The 21,272-nt window shown below is 42.6% G+C and overlaps 1 protein-coding gene across 1 annotated transcript in view; it reads right to left on the bottom strand.

The window, feature by feature from the left end:
* The window catches only part of ezrb (ezrin b), a 37,117-nt gene that overhangs the window by 7,450 nt on the left and 8,395 nt on the right, over positions 1-21,272 (bottom strand). The window contains exons 3-9 of the mRNA XM_028605485.1: positions 19,866-19,949; positions 12,493-12,588; positions 9,848-10,122; positions 8,790-8,873; positions 8,551-8,697; positions 1,566-1,662; positions 973-1,136 (exon numbers count right to left, since the gene is read on the bottom strand). Coding sequence (XP_028461286.1) covers positions 973-1,136; positions 1,566-1,662; positions 8,551-8,697; positions 8,790-8,873; positions 9,848-10,122; positions 12,493-12,588; positions 19,866-19,949 — 947 coding nt within the window. The remainder of the gene's footprint in view (positions 1-972; positions 1,137-1,565; positions 1,663-8,550; positions 8,698-8,789; positions 8,874-9,847; positions 10,123-12,492; positions 12,589-19,865; positions 19,950-21,272) is intronic.

Below are 21,272 nucleotides of genomic sequence, written 5' to 3'. Positions count from 1 at the left end.
ACACTGGCCCGATTTTCATGAAACTTGGTGAAAGGGTGTAGCATGGGCCAAGGAAGAACCCATTACATTTTGGAGCGGATCCGAGTCATGGGGATGGGTACACATTATTTTTCACTTTCAATAACTTTGTAAGATAGGGCATTTGTGCTGCATTCATGTGGTGTCGGAATAATCAGAAACATTTGTTCCTGACTTGGAAAATTCATGTGAACGCCCCCTCATGTCGGAGCGTTAATTAGCCTTGTATTTACATTGGTATCTACAGTAGATTTATAAAATGTAAATGTTTTAATTTAACTATTAAAAAAGGAAAAACTTTTGTCATCATGGGCCAAATATTTCTGTTGGAGGACCAGATCTGCCACACTGTGCTATTCGTACTCCAGCTTTATTATTAATTATTCTATAACTTTTGCTGCAGCAAGAACCTAATGTCTCCCTCAGGGTTTAATTATGTTTAATTTAGCCATCTTAAGGGACTTGTCACAAACCATCTAGTAACTGTGTTTGGACACCAGCCCAGAGCCTCTGTCACAGACCACTGTGACTACTGTGTTTGTGTGTGAACCCTAACTCTGTCTGCTGGTTCTCCTACTGGTATTTACTGTGTTGTCTGCTCAGCGATACATCGTGTTTGAACAGCTGTACGGGACAGACAGTGGTCCGACAGCTGTAGCTAAGACAGGGGTCAACATCCATTCACTTTCAGTTCAGCCAATTCAGGAAGCACATTTCCCACACTTAAAGAGGAATGCGGTGTTATTGCCCAATGAATGGAGGTTTCACTTTACATGTTGAACTGCATGAATTATAAGTGGCTGCCAATAGTATCTGCCATTGGTAAAGCTGGTTCAGACAGCAAAGAACGAGGTGATACTACTCATAAGTGCTCTGCTGGTCTTAATCTATTTTATGGCGCACCGTCTCATGGTAACAACAACAACATATACATGTTTCCAGGAATCTGTGTACCTCTCCATCTGTTTCTGTTGCTTCTCCTCTCGTGCCTGGGCCTTCATCTGCTGCACCTCGATCGTGTCTGGCTTGCGGCGACGCATGTACAGCTCGTGGTTGCCCATGCACAGCTGCAGGATGCGCTTGTTTATGCGCAGCCTCGGTGCATAAAACACAAAGTCCTTAAATTTAGAAAAGAAGAAACAGACATGAGGAATAAGAAAGAGAGGAAAAGTGACCAATCACCAGGCTGAATACAAGGTTTAGCTGCCTGTTCATTGTGCTTTGCTGATAAAAAGGACAAAGACTCCAGTAGTGGCTCTGAGCAGGTGCAGGGACATTTTTAATACAGATTACCGCGACAGCCTGTACTAAAGCGACTGCTCCACTTACTGAGAAAGGTCAAATAAATAAACAAATAATACACAGATAAGGTATATAACACTTAAGAGTTTGGGGCCACCACTAATAGCATTGCCTGGAAAGTGGCACAGATTTATCTAAAGAGAAACAAGAACTCCTAAACCTCAAAAGAGAGACTTTAGAGAGGTTTAGAAATGTCAGCGTGAGTAAACCTAAATGCTGGCTGATGCTGCTGAAGTATTACTCACCGGAGATTTTTTGTCGATGGGCTTGATGATGAACTTCTTATCGTTGAAGGAAATGTTTCTGATTTCACTCCAGGGAAAGCCAATCTTTGGGGTCAATCTGAGGAAGTGACCATATGAACACGAACGTTATACTGTGATACTAAACTGCTGTATGTGGACCACAATGTTAACTGGCACAACTTAACCATTTGACCAAAAAAATATAATTTAAGAATACACATTTTAAAACAGCCACTGTGCTGGGTTCCGGCTGCGTTCCGGTTTTGTTCCGCCACGCGCTATACCACACCGGGAGGGTCTCAGAAGCGGAGAGTCTTGCTGCCTCCATCCATCCATCTTCTTCCGCTTATCCGGTGTCGGGTCGCGGGGGGAGCAGCTCCAGCAGGGGACCCCAAACTTCCCTTTCCCGAGCAACATTAATTCCCAAGCCAGGTTGGAGATATAATCCCTCCACCTAGTCCTGGGTCTTCCCCGAGGCCTCCTCCCAGCCGGACGTGCCTGGAACACTTCCCTAGGGAGGCCCCCAGGGGGCATCCTTACCAGATGCCCGAACCACCTCAACTGGCTCCTTTCGACGCGAAGGAGCAGCGGTTCTACTCCGAGCTCCTCACGGATGACTGAGCTTCTCACCCTATCTCTAAGGGAGACGCCAGCCACCCTCCTGAGGAAACCCATTTTGGCCGCTTGTACCCTGGATCTCGTTCTGTCGGTCATGACCCAGCCTTCACGACCATAGGTGAGGGTAGGAACGAAAACTGACCGGTAGATCGAGAGCTTTGCCTTTTGGCTCAGCTCTCTTTTCGTCTGGCGGTGCGATAGATTGAATGTAATACCGCACCCGCTGCGCCGATTCTCCGACCAATCTCCCGCTCCATTGTCCCCTCACTCGCGAACAACACCCCAAGGTACTTGAACTCCTTCACTTGGGGTAAGGACTCATTCCCTACCTGGAGAAGGCATTCCATTGGTTTCCTGCTGAGAACCATGGCCTCCGATTTAGAGGTGCTGATCCTCATCCCAACCGCTTCACACTCGGTTGCGAACCGATCCAGTGAGTGCTGAAGGTCACAGGCCGATGATGCCATCAGGACCACATCATCTGCAAAGAGCAGCGATGAGATCCCCAGCCCACCGAACTGCAACCCCTCCCCACCCCGACTACGCCTCGATATCCTGTCCATAAATATTACGAACAGGATTGGTGACAAAGCGCAGCCCTGGTGGAGGCCAACCCTCACCTGAAACGAGTCCGACTTACTGCCGAGAACCCCGGACACAGCTCTCACTTTGGTTGTACAGAGATTGGATGGCCCTGAGTAGAGATCCCCTCACCCCATACTCCCGCAGCACCTCCCACAGTATCTCCCGGGGGACCCGGTCATACGCCTTCTCCAAATCCACAAAACACATGTAGACCGGTTGGGCATACTTCCAGGCTCCCTCCAGGATCCTTGCGAGAGTGAAGAGCTGGTCCGTTGTTCCACGACCAGGACGGAATCCGCATTGTTCCTCCTCAACCCGAGGTTCGACTATCGGCCGAACCCTCCTTTCCAGCACCTTGGAGTAGACTTTACCAGGGAGGCTGAGAAGTGTGATACCCCTGTAATTGGCACACACCCTCTGGTCCCCCTTTTTTTAAAGGGAACCACCACCCCAGTCTGCCACTCCTTTGGCACCGTCCCAGACTTCCACACAATGTTGAAGAGGCGTGTCAACCAGGACAGCCCCTCCACACCCAGAGCCTCGAGCATTTCTGGACGGATCTCATTAATCCCCGGGGCTTTGCCACTGTGGAGTTGTTTGATTACATCAGTGACTTCCGCCTGGGAAATCGACAACAATCCACCGTTATCCTCCAGCTCTGCCTCTAACATAGAGGGCGTATTAGTAGGATTCAGGAGTTCCTCAAAGTGCTCCTTCCACCGCCCTATTACCTCCTCAGTTGAGGTCAACAGTGTCCCATCCTTACTGTACACAGCTTGGATGGTTCCCCGCTTCCCCCTCCAGAGGTGGCGAACAGTTTTCCAGAAGCACTTTGGTGCCGACCGAAAGTCCTTCTCCATGTCTTCTCCAAACTTCTCCCACACCCGCTGCTTTGCCTCTTTCACGGCAGAGGCTGCAGCCCTTCGGTACCCTGCAACTGCCTCCGGAGTCCTCAGGGATAACATATCCCGGAAAGACTCCTTCTTCAGTCGGACGGCTTCCCTGACCACCGGTGTCCACCACGGTGTTCGTGGGTTACCGCCCCTTGAGGCACCTAAGACCACAGCTCCTCGCTGCAGCTTCAGCAATGGAAACTTTGAACATTGTCCACTCGGGTTCAATGCCCCAAGCCTCCACAGGGATGCACGAAAAGCTCCGCCGGAGGTGTGAGTTGAAAGTCTGTCGGACAGGGGCCTCCTCCAGATTTTCCCAATTTACCCGCACTACACGTTTGGGCTTACCAGGTCTGTCCAGAGTCTTCCCCCACCCCCTGACCCAACTCACCACCAGATGGTGATCGGTTGACAGCTCTGCCCCTCTCTTTACCCTGAGTGTCCAAAACATACGGCCTCAGGTCAGATGAAACGATTATGAAATCGATCATTGACCTTCGGCCTAGGGTGCTCTGGTACCAGGTACACTTATGAGCATCCCTATGTTCGAACATGGTGTTTGTTATAGACAATCCATGACTAGCACAGAAGTCCAACAACAAACAACCACTCTGGTTTAGATCAGGGAGGCCGTTCCTCCCAATCACGCCTCTCCAGGTGTCTCCATCATTGCCCACGTGTGCGTTGAAGTCCCCCAGCAGAACAATGGAGTCCCCCACTAGTGCCCCATGCAGGACTCCACTCAAGGTCTCCAAGAAGGCCGAATACTCCGAACTCCAGTTTGGTGCATATGCACAAACAACAGTCAGAGTTTTCCCCCCCACAACCCGCAGGCATAGGGAGGCGACCCTCTCGTCCACCGGGGTAAACTCCAACGTAGCGGCGCTCAGCCGGGGGCTTGTGAGTATCCCCACCCCCTGCCCGGCGCCTCACACCCTGGGCAACTCCAGAGAAGAAAAGAGCCCAACCCCTATCCAGGAGTACGGTTCCAGAACCGAGACTGTGCGTAGAGGTAAGCCCCACCAGATCTAACCGGTAGCGCTCCACCTCCCGCACCAGTTCCGGCTCCTTCCTCCACAGAGAGGTGACGTTCCACGTCCCCAGAGCCAGCATCTGCTGCCCGGGTCTGGTCCGTCGAGGCCCCTGACCTTCACTGCCACCCATGTGGCAGCGCACCCGATCCCAGCGGTTCCTCCCACAGGTGGTGGGCCCATGGGCTGGAGAGATGGGAGCCACGTAGCTTGTTCGGGCTGTGCCTGGCCGGGCTCCGTGGCAAACCCAGCCACCAGGCGCTCGCCGACGAGCCCGCCGTCTGGGCCTGGCTCCAGACGGGGGCCCCGGGCTTCCTCCGGGCAGGGTCACTCCATCTCTACCTTGTTTTTCCATAGGGTTTTTGAACCATTCTTTGTCTGGCCCCTCACCTGAGACCACTTTGCCTTGGGAGACCCTACCAGGAGCACAAAGCTCCAGACAACACAGCCCTCAGGTTCACAGAGACACACAAACCTCTCCACCACGATAAGGTGATGGTTCACGGAGAAGCTGCCTGATTTGCAGATTTGATTCTACAAGTACTTTACAGAACAATCACATGTTTAATAAACTAGTATCTAGCATTGACTTGAATGGACGCAATTGCTCGCGGGACCCGCGGCGCCTCTGGAAAGCAGTGCAGACGCGCCTGGTGGAAAATACCGGTAACCCTGACATTATTTGCAATGGCACCATGTAAATGTTCATCACTATGTGGACCACTCACAACTGTACATATTGCTAGAACTCGTTGACCCCAACAGTTTAACAGTGCCCTAAAAATATTAAGAGTTTACATGTGCAATGACTATTTGAAATTAAATGAGGACAAAACTGAAATTATAGTATTGGTGCTAATCCTAAAACAGGACAAAATTATATGTGGACTTAAAAGACAAAAGCTTGGGTGTCATTATAGACAAATGTAAGAATATATTTTTTTGCCTGAGAAATACTGCAAATGTTAGACTGTATCGTACTCTCATACATTTCTGATGTAAAGAAACGGATTCATGATTTGGCTTTCTCTCTCTGGACTGTTGTTATTTATAAAGCCAAAAATGCTAAATATCTGGTTTCAGCTTCTCAAATGAGAGGATATGCGGCTTTTCTTTGTCATATATGACAGCAAATTAAATATATAGTTTATAGTGTTTTAAGTCATTCATTTCGATCAATCCACTACTACATACTGTTGTGTTGGAATAAAGGCTGGATTTCTGTATCCACTGTTAGAGTAGGAGGTATGAATCTGGGGTGTGGCTCGCCGTTCAATTGTGCCAGACAAACAGAACGGATGCCAATCTCATTCAGCACAATACAAAGTAGAACTGTAAACATTGACAAGCCGATAGTGTTGTAATCTAGAAAAGGCAGCCATTCACCTCGCAGCGAAACTCTACTGTGAAACTGTACTGCCTAAACTGGAATTTCACTCAATTACTGACCCTGACACATGCCTGTGGAATTGAGAAAACAATTTAGAAGTTAGCTAAGTGATTGAATATTTCTGTCAGAGTCTTGCGGTTTATGAAGTCATGCTTTATCAATGGATTCATGTTTGTAGAAAATATTGTTGTGGTGATGCGGTTTATAAAATCTTGCTGCCAGCTTGCAATGATTTAGTGGTTGGTGAAAATGTAGCTGGATTTCATTGGTTAGTCTCTGACCTTCTGTGGAATGTATAATGTGGAATGTCTGAGAATAAAACTGTTGGGAATATTAGTATTAAACAGCAATGGCTTGTGGAACAAGTATGTAAAAAAACACGAGTAATAAAAATTTATTTTTCTGGTTCAGGTACTGTTTAAGTCTGGGTAGATTGAACTTTTTGAATTATAATTACAAAAAGTAAAAACAATTATTTCCAATATTGATTAATATACTGATTATTTTCTCAATTAATCCATTAATTGGTTGGACTATGAAATGTCAAGAATAGTGGAAAATGTCTGGAACAATGTCCTAAAACCCAAAGTGTGACAAAAATCCAAATCTAGTCAGCTAACTATCACACAAGACAAATAAAAGCTGCCAAACCTAACATTTGTGAAGCTGAAACCTATTTATGTTTGCCATTTTTGCTAGAAAGAATGACGATTAATTGATAATCAAAATACTTGCAGATGCCGATAGTAGCCAGTGTGTCAAAGAAACACAAATAGAACATGTTTGAGAATAAGTGAATCGGATTTCTGACTGGTTTTACTGGGTGTTTGAGAAGATTGTTGCTAAAACAAAACCTTGGATCAGGAGAACTTCTGAAACCCAGTCCTATAAAATGAGCAGTGCTCTGGTTAGCAGAACAGGAGAGCCTTAGGAGTTAAACCAGCCCCAGACTGTGCCTCAGCGAAGCCTTAGCTGCCCTGCTGCATTGTGGTCCAAATGCCCTCATTGGAGAGACAGTGTTGTAGGTTGGCCTCACATTCTTAAGTGCCGCACAGCTTGAAAAACCAGTCGGCGTAGCCATGGTAACAGCAAAGGGCACCGTGGAGGAGAGGCATTTCTTTGCTGATCCCAGGGATCACATAAAGAGACAGACTCACAAGGACACAAGGACCCGGCATGTTCTTAAACAATGTGCTTCTCGCTGTGGTTGGAGGTTTTGTACCACAGTTTAGAAACAATAAGGCTAAATGAGCGACTGAATGAACTTTAACACAATTGCAGTTACAGTAATTTAATCATTTAGACTCCTTGAGCTGACACAAGACAAAGACTTAACCGGTAGAGTAATTAGAGGCCTGATGTGCTAAACTCCGTCATTACCTCATCCCCAACTTTCTCTACTCAGACAAAGTAGACCACAGTGATTTCAATAGACGCTGGCATTAAAGCTCTCGCATAGGGCAACCAGTTCAATATGGGAAGAGCTACAATTTGGAAGTGAAGAACAAAACTTAGTCAGAGCAGAGTGCGACTGGAAAGACTTCCAGCACAGGGTCAGTGGCTGAAAGGCACCATGGATGAAGTGCTTGTTTAACACACTTCACTCCAGTAACCCCACAGACAAGGAACCAGCCACAGGAGATCTCACAAGTCATTTCACCAAATAGGAGGGTGATTACCTCCCAAACTGCCCCATAAACAAAGTGACAATCACAACCAAAACCAGGCCAAACGAAGAATAATCGAAACAAACAAATACAAAAGAGCAATTTATTTTTTCCTATCATATTGTCTGTGGGTAAAAAGGAGAACTGTGTAGTGAATAACTACAGATATGGACATGAATAAGTCTGAGGTTAGAGCCAGCACTAAGTCAGGGGGAAATAAAACTGGACTCCCAAGGCAAAAATGAACAAATAAGGTCTGCAAATGTATAGCAGGGATTTTATGTAAATCATCTTTAGTATAAATGCCAAACAAATGTGTACGGTGTGCTTCAGTCGGTTGATTTGTAATTCAGCAGGCCGTAGATTAGTAATTGTACCTCTACATAAGTAGAGAACAAAGACGTCATATTTATCCTATAGAGACTATGATGCACGCACAATTATATGCTGCAAAGCCATAAGATCTAAACAATATCATGTGATTTGTGTACAAAAACCTCAAGATAAAAATAGATAATTTCAGCAAAAATCTGCAAATGTGACTCCCCAAAAAAAGGTGATTTAATATAATAAAGAGACATAAAACCAAACTGCTGAGTTTGAGATACTCATCCCAAAGTCTGTATTCATTTTGCCTTCATTATTATTCCTGCCATACTGTCTGCAGAGAAACAGGAATAGTAATGAGTACTGGCCCAGCCAGTTTAGCTCTGTCACAGGGCTGCAGCTAGTGTAGCAGCAGGCAGAAACAGACAGAACAGACACTCAAACAGCAGGCTGGTTGAAAAAGACAGTACTTACTTGTCATCCTTCTCATAAATGTTGAGTCCCAGGGCATCCACTCCCAGCCACAGCTCTGTTCCCTTCTTGTTCTTGATGTCAAAGTAGTTGACTCCGTACATTTCCAGGTCCTGGGCAATCTTCAGGTACTCCAGCATAGCATCCTCCCTGCAAGAATGGACAGAGGACAACATTAAGTTATTATTTAAATGTATTCTTAATGACTCAATAAGTGAGATTATATGAAAACACACACTCACTTTAACATTCCACGGTGCTCCTCATGCCACACCTGAATTCTCTCCTCCCACTGCTCTCTGGATAACTTGTGCTGCTCCATGACTCTACAGAAAGAGAAAAGAAAGCAACAAAGATCAGCTACATTAAAAAAAGAAAAAAAAAAAAAAAAAATGAAAAGAAAAGATCAGCTACATCTCTACACAGAGACTTCTAACAGGCAAGACAATCTGATATTTGGTTTGATAAAAAAACATTGTAGGCTCTGTTGTCATGCAAGCTTTGCATTGTGCAAAGTCCGACTTCGTGTGTGTGTTTTTACTTGTCTGCAATAGGTTGGTACTGCTGACTTTGCTCTCACTGTGACTTGCTGTGCGCCAGATTGAGAGGAAAGGCATAATGGGGTGTGTGCTGCTGGCATTCCAGCAGTGCACTGCTACTTCAAGTCAAGATTGGTGCATTTTGTGCACCATCAGACACCCATATAAGCCTTGAAAAATAATCCACTTTTATCTGCCTTGGACTCAAGCTTGCAGCAAAACATTGCAGTTGTTTCATTGATATCTTCTACTGCCACCCAGCAGGTATCCAGGCTGGTCAACGGCAATGCCATTGCGACAACCTCAGGATACATAGGAAAGACACAAATTCACATGGCTAAACACAATGACCTCCGGGCTGTCAATATGTCCTGACAGGGGAATTAAAAAGAGACATCATTATGTACTTAACAGCATATTTGAGCTCCTGTTTTTCACACATCAAAATCCTTGCATGTTCCTAACTTCTACAGACAATGACAGGAGCCCATACAATTTTACATGCTTGTCACCAGTCACCCACCAAAATCATTATCTGCTTCAACCATGAAAATACCACAAGAATGCAGCCACTGTCTTGGCCCACTGTTCACAGTGCACTTGACTCTGCTTTGTGGTCTGTGTCATGACTAATGACGTATTAAAGCTTTGATCTTCCTCTTGTGGCAGGTATTACTTCGTAACATCTTGCCTTTTGATCTAGGTATTAATACAACAGAGCTTGATTCGCTGCTCGTTTTGAATCTACTGGCACATCTCACCTGTTTGGCAGCAGGCGTTCAGACAGCAGGTATCCAGGCTGGTGGACTTCTTTGTTGTAGTCTCCAAACTTGGCCTGAACAGAGTAGGAGGCAAGCAGCACGGCTGTCTCTGGTGGACAGTAAACCTCGTCGCTCAGGATGCCCTCCTTCACCTGCAGAAAGAAAAGCTTCTGGGTGATGTCCTGGATCAGCTCCTCAGACACATCCTCCGGGAAGAACTTGGCCCGAAACCTGAACTGCAGCGGGTTTTCCTTCTTCACGTCCTGGGACGACACCTGTAGAGGAATTACACAACATATTGTTGTTAAGGAACATACAGTATCAAAGAAATACAAAAAACACAGAGTAAAAATAGCAATTCGCCATCTCATGGAGGTTTTTTTGCCAGACTATTTGTTGGTCTTTAGCAGTGACTTTCCTGGTGGTTCTGCTGGTTGCTTGGCAGCAAGCCCTGTTGGACAGAGCCAGGCTAGCTGTTTCCCCCTGTATCAACTCTTTATGCTAACCTAACCAGCTGCTGGGTCCAGCATTATATTTACCAAACAGACTTGACAGAGTCATCTTCTCATCTTACGCTTGGCAAGAAAACAAAAGTGTATTTTCGCACTTTTTGTAGAATTTCAACCATCTGGAAAAGCTGGACTTGTACTAAATTGAGTATTATCAGTTGTACGGTATCTATCAAGAGAGCCAGGATTTGAGAGGATCAATTTGAGAGCCAGGATATGATCATATGGGAATCATGATGGTTTATGATGGCTTTTCATTTTACGCTTATAAAACATGACTCTTTCAAACCTGTAAACTTATTTGCTACAAAAGAATCAAATTCAGCAACATAAATAAATAAATAAATAATCTGTGTCAATATTTGATACATTAGGAAATGGCTTACAGTTCCGCAGTTATATGGGTGCACTGCCCTGCTCTAACATCCTTATTTAGTGGAAATACACTTTAATAACTCTCAACTACAGTACGTGTTTACACAATGTGCCTCTTCCTCTAATTTCAAAACAGGAACCAAACGGTTTTGATGGAGAGAATGGAGCTGCGAATATTCCAGTTTGAGCGACGCATTGTGCTGATGAGCTGCAGCGCAGCGTCAGCACACAGTGTACAGTTTACTGCTGCTGACTGAGGCAAGCATATCCCTTTCTCTCTCAGTGACCCTTGCAAATGCAAAGTGCAAATTTGCTTTCGCAATTTCTCTAGACAGATTAGCATGGTTTCCTACATTTGTTTCTTAATCTATTCGCTATATTTGTTTACAGTATGTAGTTAATGCTGCACTATTAAGCACAAGAGCCAGTAGAGTCTAATGTATATTTGAGAGGGTACTCCACCGATTTAGCATGGCACTCCTTTCACAATGTCAAACTCACGATTGAAAGTAAAAAAAATTGAAGTAGCAAAACCCAGAGATCTCGTCTTTTTTTTATCATTGCAGGTCTTATTTTTCAAAACCTGGTGCCTACATTATCTACGATGCAACTTGACTCAGACAGTTTTGTCAGAGACTCCAGTGTGATAGCTACAAATGTAGCCTCAAGCTGCTAGCATCTAGCCAGATATATATCTATGGCATCGAGCAAAGATGAGGACCAGGCTGGTCTATTGAGCTCACTTCTTTCTCCACTGACTCTAAACATCTTCTTCAAACTTACAGTCTTCAGACCCAACAGACGCTGACTTGAGTGACATTACTTTAGTAATTATTTTAGTTTATCTGATTTCGTGCAGCTCTCTCTGGAGCCACAAAAGGTTTTATACAATTTGTTTCACATAGTAGTAGTACTTTCTAAGACCTATAAACAGACCTTGATGTGTAAATGTTCTTTTTCAAGAAATGATTAATGCAGAACTGGTCTAAACGGCTGCTGGGATTGGTAGATCATTTAGAAACTATAATACCAAAACAATCTTAAACATCTGGAATTCTATTTATTTGTAAACATGACTTAATTCCTCTCGTTGATTTGCTTTGTGCATAACAGATTACACCAGTTTGATTATGAGCAGCTTTAGGAGTAACAGTTAGTAAAGGTACAGTAACCTGTGTTTACTCAAGGACAACAGAGAAGAACCAAAGCAATTCTGGTTCACAAAGAGTTCATTCTCTTGTCAAATAATCCACCTCCAGCTGATTACATGTGGTGCTCTGACCACCCGACAGACAGAAACCGGCAAAAATGAGCTGCCATGTCGAAAGTGGAACCACACAACAGCATGTGAATATATACATACTGTATTACGGTGGCTACTGATTGACTAAAAAGCAAACACTGGAGCTCAGAGAAAGAATGCATCCTTTCTCTATTGTTTATATATTTGACTCCACAGGAAAAGGAAGAGACACTGGGTGAAATGACCACGTACAGTAGGTAGCAGATACCATGATATGCAACAACTTATGCTACTTACATTATGAAATAACAAGCATGACAGTATGAATAGCGCTGTGTTGTCTAATTAACAGTATAACTTACAGTATTTACAATTATAATGGTTCATGACTAAATTATGAAGTATTGATACACACTGGAAACACTTTTCCTCCAATCCCAAAGATCTATTAATCTTAATAATTTGAGCATTTAAAATATAGGAGGATTATTTTGAGACAAAATCAGGATGGCTCTTACCTTTTTGTCCAGTTTTAGCCAAGTGTAGTAACCTTTGCCATCCATATACTGAAGTCCGAAGTACCAGACCTCACGTAAGCCAATGGTTTTCACCACCTGCACAGAGAAAAGCAATAAGCAATCCATTAGTCATTTGGTCTAGGACATGTAAAAAAGCTTTAAACGTCTTGTTTTATCTCAACAAAAGTCCAAAACCCTGACAAAGAGTATCAGTAAATCCTCACATTTGAGAAGCTGCAACCTGAGAAACTTCTGCTTGATAAATGACATGATTACACAATTATAGAAATGTTCCGATACCATTTTTTTATTCCCGATACCTGAACTTCAGTATCAACTGATACTGAGATGCAGATCCCATACCAGTGCGTTACTATTATTTTTTAACAATTGTTTACTACTAACCCTGTATGGACGTGATATGATTGCGGTCATTGTTGTGTGGTCTGGCTCCAGTTAAAGCTTTTGTGAAACATAAACTAATACCGTCATACATCTAGAGTTTTATAACTGAAAAGGTATCGGAGGCTTTTTGATATTGGAACAACTCTGCTCGATTATCAAAATAGTTGCTAATTCTTTTTCTGTCAATCGACCTATAGTGTCAGCTCGAAAATACACACTGGAAAAAAGCCTTAGCGTCAGTTTTCCACATCACCTAGATACAAAAATCAATCAACATACTCCAGATATTATTATTTTCCAGGAACATCTTCATAGGTTATAGGCAAGAACCTTGTAATGGGAAAACAGTTGGGATTTGTCATGGCAGACACGTGTTAAAGTGATACAATATCAACTAAGAAAGGAGATGCAGGTATTTCACCTAATTTGACCAGACTTAACACGGTCTTACTCTACTCTAAGAATTCACAACCGGCTCGTCCAGGAAAACGGACTATGAGATCATGATGTAACCATAGTCGCCAACACAAAGAGATCACACCTCAATAATAAATGAGGTCCTTTTACCAATAAACATGAATGAATCAGTGATGGTTTTCTTCCAGCAGAACAAGGAGTTGTGAAAAGGACTTTGAAGGCTTTACAGACACTGGCGAGGCCCCAAGAATCTAACCTTAAAGTGACATACTTAGGTAGGTTAATCTGGTGAACCACCCTTATAGTATTACACATTCCGAGGCCTGAGTATGGTCTTGGCTACGGTAGTGATACAAACAGTCAACTACTGTCAGGGCAAGTAAAAGTACACTCAAAAACACTGAATGTTTATTGTCTGAAGCAAACTAGCAAACCTTGTAGTACTGATCTTCAAATTGGCACTAAGGCTGCAACTAACAAATTATTTCATTATCAATCAATAATCGGTCGATTTTCTTGATTCATCTATTAAATGTTTGGTCTGGAAAATGTCAGAAAAAAGGGTAAGAAATGTTTTGTGTCATAACTGCTTGTTTGACCAAAAGCCCAGAATTCGATGCTATTCGGTTTCTATCATGTAAGATGAAGAAAAGAAAAAGCTGGAACTTACATAGACAATTATCAAAACGAGTTGCAGATTAATTTTCTGTCAATCGGCATTTTGATTACACAATTCACCTCTAACTGGCACCTATACCAATAATGAGTCTGGAAAGTTACAGTATGTGAGACCGGAGGCTTTGATTGAAGATCAACAGCTACATTCGGCTAATCTAGTGAGCCAAGTGAAGTCAGCCAACATAATTACATATTAAAGCAATATCGGCGTGTTTCATTTTGGGTAATACCTAGTAATGGTAAGTTTTTAGTTCACATCTCTGTCTGTTGCAATATGCCACAGCACACAAGAGCACGACGAGGGCTGGTCTCTAACAAAGTGGTCCTATTGTGTGACCAGTGAGGAGAAGGGATACTGTGTAACTGCATTACCAGCATCCTGTCTCTGACTCAAAGAACAGACTGAGAAGGCTGGAGCGAGACGGGGGTAGTCTGCTGTTACTTATTGGCAAAACTTCAACGGCTAAAACTCCTCATTATTAACATCTAAAAGGCAGATTATGAGCCGGTTTTAATTTCAATCGCACTGGAAATGCTTAAAAGAGAGTTTTTTAGATCAGCAACTTGAAGATTTTTTTTCCACCCATTTCTAACTGTCCAGCTGAGGCATAAAGTGAAAAACCAGTTATAGATCTGGAATAATCACTTGTGCTGCAGGAGGAGTTACCATTTTCCACTGTGCTTCGAGGAAAAACCTCAATGACCAGAGACTTTATGGCCTTCAGAGAGGCAGAGACGTTTTCCAACAGCACTGTGTAGGTATTCATATTTTGTGTGTATTCTGTTAAGTGGGGCAATGTCTGTGCCGGGCCCTTTTTGAATGCATCACTGCCAAATTCCCCACCCAGTCACCAGGTGAGGTGTTAAGTTGCCTGTGTGAAGTTTGAATCAACACATTGGCACTCCGGCCAAGCTCCCCCCTTTTAATGGACAACACAAAATACAGGGCAGGCTGACCTGTGGGAGTAAAAATGGATGGCTTTGATTCAGGGAGCTTTTTCAGAGTGCATTTAGTGTAGCAACCACAACAACAACAACAACAACAAGCACTACAAGGGGGCCTGAAATGAGAGGCTGCATCTCACGTGCAATGAAACTTATAAGGCCTCAGAAAACAATCAGCCCTTTCATGCTGGTTTTGCTTCAGGGTCTCAGAGTGAGAGGAAGAGAAACCAAGTGGGCTACCTAAATGAACCTAAATGATTTTCTCAGGGAATTAGCTACTGTAGAGAGGCTTGGTACAACCTTGGCATTAACAAGGAGGTAATCATTTTTATCTTTAAAAATGTTGTACTTTACTTGACAATAGATGAACTATATTATTGTATTATTATATATACACTTATTATATAATATTATTAATATTATGTTTTATTATTATATAACTTTAATAACATGTTGTACATGTTATGAGCACCTGCTGGCAGCGGATACTGAAAATAATACAGTTCATTAGAGGGGGATTAAATCTGAATCTGGGGATTCAGATTCAGTAAACTGACATCGCAGCAGGTTGCTTTGGCAGGCTGCCTCAACTTTATTGGGTTGTTATGTCGCTCCAATGTACGCCGAGAGCGCCCAACACCTCAGATATTCGTTCAAAGTCAGAGTCATGAAATCAGAACACTCCACTGCAAAACCTAGGGTTTCTACAGGGTTCACGAAGTTAAATTTTAGACTTTTTTTTCCCCGTTTTAACACCACACAGAATGCAATTTAATACCCGTTTCACAGTGATACGGTAAGGAAGTATGATGGTAAATCAGTAGGGACGATAAAGCCTATTATTTATTAGTATATCACATGTTACTGTGACTACTGAGTCACAGTAACATGAGTACTTCCCACCAGTACATAAACTCTTAATGATAAAAAATAATTACATTTACTTTACATTTCAACTTGAACCGGACAAACAGCAGGAATGGATGAATGCATCAACCAATTGAAACTTAATAATTAATTTAAGTTAATTAAAGTTTTTGTTATAATCGACACTCGCCCATTCTGAGTCAAAGAGCTTCCTAGTGACTGTAGCTAGCGGTAGAGACAGTGTTTAATGGTGGTGACTGAAAAAGGATTAAACAGCCTCCTGCACGCACAATTCAACAATCCTACTTTTAGTTCACTGGTCTATAACGTCTCCTGACAGCCACTAACCACATACAAACATTTTTTCATGACTAACATTGCAGTCTACAGCAAGCAAAAGAAAAAAATATTTAAGACTTTGTAAATCAAATGCAAGACTTTTTAATACCTTCTAAGGCAAAACTATGGGCAGTTGCTTGCAAATTGTCTTTGTGATTGTATCCAGCCTTGGAAAAAATAAATCTATAGATATGTATAAAATCTAAGGGTCATACTCCTTTTGCAAGCTCTTAAGCAGAAGCACAAGTAAACTGGCAATGATTAAAAAACCAGGAACTCAGTGAAACATTGGCAGTCAGGTCAAAATAGCTAAACCTTTTAACACATTTTTAAGAACAGTGTCACCACCCACTTCAGACTCATTTTAGTTTGAAGGAACAAAAGTTGCAGTGCCACATAGAAATGGTTAGCATGACTTGAGTCTGCAGCCTCGTCTCACAGCAATCTGAGAGTGAAAGTGTCACTGCCTGGTTTATGTGAGCTTGGGACCTGTGGTGAGAGAGAGGAATGCCACTGGGCTGCAACAGCTTTGCTCACTACATCCTCTGGGCTGAATACAGTGGAGTTCTCCAGCAACTGAGAATGAGAAGGGAGGGGTTCATCCAGTCTGGCCCCAAACAGGGATCAGCACAAAAATGAACAAGTGTGTTTCGTGGTGGTGACGGGGCAGTGGGTACTGGCCCTAAAGGAAATGTGTCTATTGCTGTCAGACCACACATTAATTGTGACTGAACAGTAAAGGAAATGTTGCAAAGAGTTGAATATCTAAGAACAGTTCTGCTGCAATACTACAGCACAGAACTGTTCCCTCTTTTGACTTGGAACAGCTTTGCGGCAATTTTTGAATGCGGCTTTGATATGTGGGTTGGGTGCATAAGTGAACTAGTTTCATATTTTGCTCCTGGCAGTGGCATCTGTCAGCCAGATTATTCAGACTATTCAGACAAAATGCTCCTATGTTTTCATCTGTCTAACATCAACCCTCCTTCTGTGTTCCGAAACTGAAACCCTTTTGACACTGCATTATCACAGAAGAAAGCATCTTAAGATTGGGTCTGAACACAGCAAACAGACAGACTAACTAACTAGTACATCTACTGTAAACCGTGACTGCTGTGATTTTTCTAAACTAGCAGCAGTGAACAGTCACATGGAAGTGGAACTGTGCAAGGATGTGGAGGGGGGTGGCAGAAGTTTGTCTTTAAGAGCAGCATGACAGGGACTAAGGTTATGATCAGCGCAGACCACACGGGCCACACCAGGCCTTACACTCGCTCTGGAAATGAGCTCACTGCTGTCACTCAGCATTTCCACACAACCTGTTAAACACTGTGTGAGTGTCCTTGTGCCTTTGCAGCTGATTAGTGCCAAAACATCCATTTGAAACTAAAAATCAGGCTGCTGATTTAGGGAAACGGCCACTAAATGTCATATAGTAAATTGTATCTTTGCACTAAAATAGAGCACTGAACTCTGACACTATCACAGGGAGTGAGTGATTATCTGTGGCACACCCCACTGAGAGCCATTCTAACAAGTGGGGAGGGGAATTCCCCAACACCTATAAATAGGGAGATGTCAAAGGCAAATAGCTGAGTCCTCAGCTATTCCTTCCTATAACAAAACCACACAGAGCTTTAGAGCAGAAGCCCCACTGTGTCATAAGTGCTGACTTGGTCAAAAGACTTCTAAACATAAGTAATGACATCAATATCACACCAAACATCTGAATATTATAGGGTAACACTTTACTTGAAGGTATCGACATAAGAGTGAACACATGACACTGAACTGACACTGAACCCTAACCATAACTTGTCATGACAAAAACCAAATGTCATAAACGTTTATGACTGTTTATAATGTTTATGACACATTCATGACAGTGTCATGTCACTCTTATGTAGATATCTTCAAGTAAAGTGTAACCTATTATAGTTTATGTGTATGGATATTATGCGTGACATGGTTGTATTCATTTGTTTTTTCTTCAATAAAATGTTCTCGACATGAAGGTTGAATCCCTTGACATGCAGGCAGAAATACACACAGTCGCTACACTTGCTATTGAAAAACTAGTTATACAGGAAGTGGCTAAAACAATGCCTTTCCTCCCCCGGTGCTGTCATACAGCCTCGGAGGAGCTCTTGCTAATGACATATCATCTACATTTGGATTTTAGGTACTGACATTTACAACAAAAGGAAATGCAAATGACCAGTAACAGGAGGATAACACAAGGGTCACGAACAAAACACCATGCCACACACTACCACTTGTATTGGACAAACTAATAATCAATTTGAGGTAAAAAAAAAAATATATATATATATATATATAAAAAATAAGATATAAGATAATGTGAGTGATATTTACTAAAAAGGTGCCAGACACATAGGGATTCGTTTTTATGTTCCCATTAATGCCATTAATAATTAGTTTAATAAATGTCTCAAGCTATCTTTGTTCACTGATGTTAAGCTGCATTTTTTCATCACAGGAAACCATTCATAAGAATCCCTGAACCTCAGTGGGAAGACAGAGACCGATAAGGACACTTGAAGCCAAAAGCTCCTGTAATCTCGTCTGTAGGAGATACCTTTTCTGACCTAGATGTAATGAATGGAAAGAGCTTTGGAGGGATTATAATGAGGGCAGACACTTTCTCCTTTCCTAACACCCAACGTCCTAATGTCAATCCAGTTAGTAAGATTATGAAGGTTGTAGCAGTTTGGAAAACAATTATAGAAGCAACAGTAGTAGAAATATGCAAAAGCAGAGTACAGCTGGACTTGAAAAAACAGATGTGAACAAAATCAATTTAATTTAATTTGTAAAACACTTTTAAGAGATAAAAATACATCCAACATTTGGGAAATTTGATTCCTTGCTGAGAAGATAGATACCACTCTGGTGTCTATGCATGAAGTATTAAGCTGAAGCCAGCAATTTGTTATCCTATCTTAGCATAAAGACTGGAAAGGGGTAAACCAGCTAGCCTGTCTCTGGCCAAAGGTAACTAAATCCACTGACCAGCACATGTAAAGCTCACTGATTAACCCAATACATCTCATTTATTTGTACAAAAAAACATTGTCAAAATGACAATTTGCTGTTTTATAGAGAGTTACTGTATGTGCCGAACTATTTCTTGGCAGGGAAAAGAAACTACCTGGAGTCCTGCACGTAACTCCTGTACAACCACATTTTAAAGAAACTGATTACAGATTACAGATTACAGAAACAAGACATGTTCATTAGTGAGCATGTGAGATGCTGGTAGGTACAGTAGATATATTTAACTCTGGACAGATGTTTCTCCTTATTTCCAGTCTTTGTGCTAAGCTAAGCTAACAAGCTTCTGGCCCCAGCTTCATATTTAGCGTACAGACATGAGAGCGGTATAAACTTTCTTATGTTCTTATTCTCAGCAAGTAAGCTAATATGCACATTTCCCAAAATGTATAAGTATTTCTTTAATTCTACAAATTACTTACTCTGTATGTATTGCATATGTATATCTTCTTTTATAAATACCACTAGACCGTGATTGGCTGATTCTAAAAAGAATACTTTATTCTATAAAAATGACTATTCAAAACTTCTTAATCATTTGTTTGCACATTGTTTTTGTTTCCAAAACCTTTTTAAAGTGATATAAATAAATATTTACAGGTCAACACTGATGCTAGAGGTCAATACAGAACTGATATGCACGGTACCTGGTCAAACAGCTGCTTGCCAGTGGTGCTGGGCTGGATGGCAAACTCCAGCTCAGCGTCCATGGTGGTGACGCGAACATTGACCTGTGGAAAAACATGGGAAAACGTGAGTTCAAAAGCTGACCCAGAGCAACAGAGAGGTTCTCATAAGGGCCTACACGTGGTAAAGCATGCCAGACTGCAGAACACTGCTCTGGTGTGTGTGTGTGTGTGTGTGTGTGTCAGTGTGTGTGTGTGTGTGTGTGTGTGTGTGTGTGTGTGGTAGTAGGGGGTGTATTTGCAGAGTAAACACATGGGGCTCTGTGTTTACTGTATATCTGCTTTCTAAAATCCAGGAGGGCTGATTGAAGGGAAATCTGCTGCAAAATAGGAGGTGTTTTTGGTACAGATATTCAGTGATAGTTTTAACTTTTGAGTTAAATGAACATACGAATGTTGAGAAGTGCCACATCAAACGCTTACTCCAATTAAAAGTCACCAAGCTAAAAAGAGGCACCATGGATGTTATTCTGGATGGCTAGACTGAAGAGAGGAGGGCTAAAATAAGGCAGCTACATCAGTCATTCACTCCCATTCACAGAAAAAAAATGTCTTTAGGTTCTCTGGTTAATGATTGATCGGAGTGGCCTGCGCATACAAAAAGAGGCAGTCCATCTAACTGAAACCTGCTTTATGAGCCGAGAATGTCATGTCCACTTACGGGGATCCACCCCAGTTTGACTTGTGCGCAGCACCGAATAATTTAAACAGACGTCAGCTGTGTCCCATAATGGAGGGAAACAATATTCTGTATTGTAAGTTTGATTAGTAAGCAGAAAATGGCACATAAAGGCCATGCAACAACACACAAATATTTACAATAGCTGCTTTGAGGTAATGCACATACTGACTCTCTTCTCTGTGTGTAGAATATCAAATGTCTGGTATTTGCGGAGGTTATGAAAAGACCCTCAAAGTATTGACTGAACTTATTAATGCTCAGTGAAAACAGCACAAAGAGGCTAGTGGACACACAGTGTAGAGAGAGAAAGACCGCAAACAGAGTCCTCCAGTGACATCTTTCAACTCCAGGCCATTGTGAGCAGCGCTGAACAAAATTCAATGACGCCTACTGGAAAAGGGATGTCTGGGCTGGTGATTCAGTGCTCCACTGATTCCTATAAAGCTATTCAGGCTGAGCAACTAATGGTCTTTTTCCATTACATGGTACCTGCTCGACTCGCCTTTTTTGGTTTTCCATTATGAAAAAAAGTCCCTGGTACCGGCTAACAAGTACTTTTTTTAGTATCACCTAAGTCGAGGTTCCAAGCGAGCTGAGGCGATACCAAAAGGTGATGTGAAGACCTGCAGACTACTGATTGGTTGGAGATAATCGTCACTAATCACTGCGTCGTCTGCGACAGACAG

Source organism: Perca flavescens, chromosome 18 (assembly GCF_004354835.1).
Source record: "Perca flavescens isolate YP-PL-M2 chromosome 18, PFLA_1.0, whole genome shotgun sequence".
Lineage (NCBI taxonomy): Eukaryota > Metazoa > Chordata > Actinopteri > Perciformes > Percidae > Perca > Perca flavescens.
This window is presented reverse-complemented; position numbering and strand designations above follow the sequence as displayed.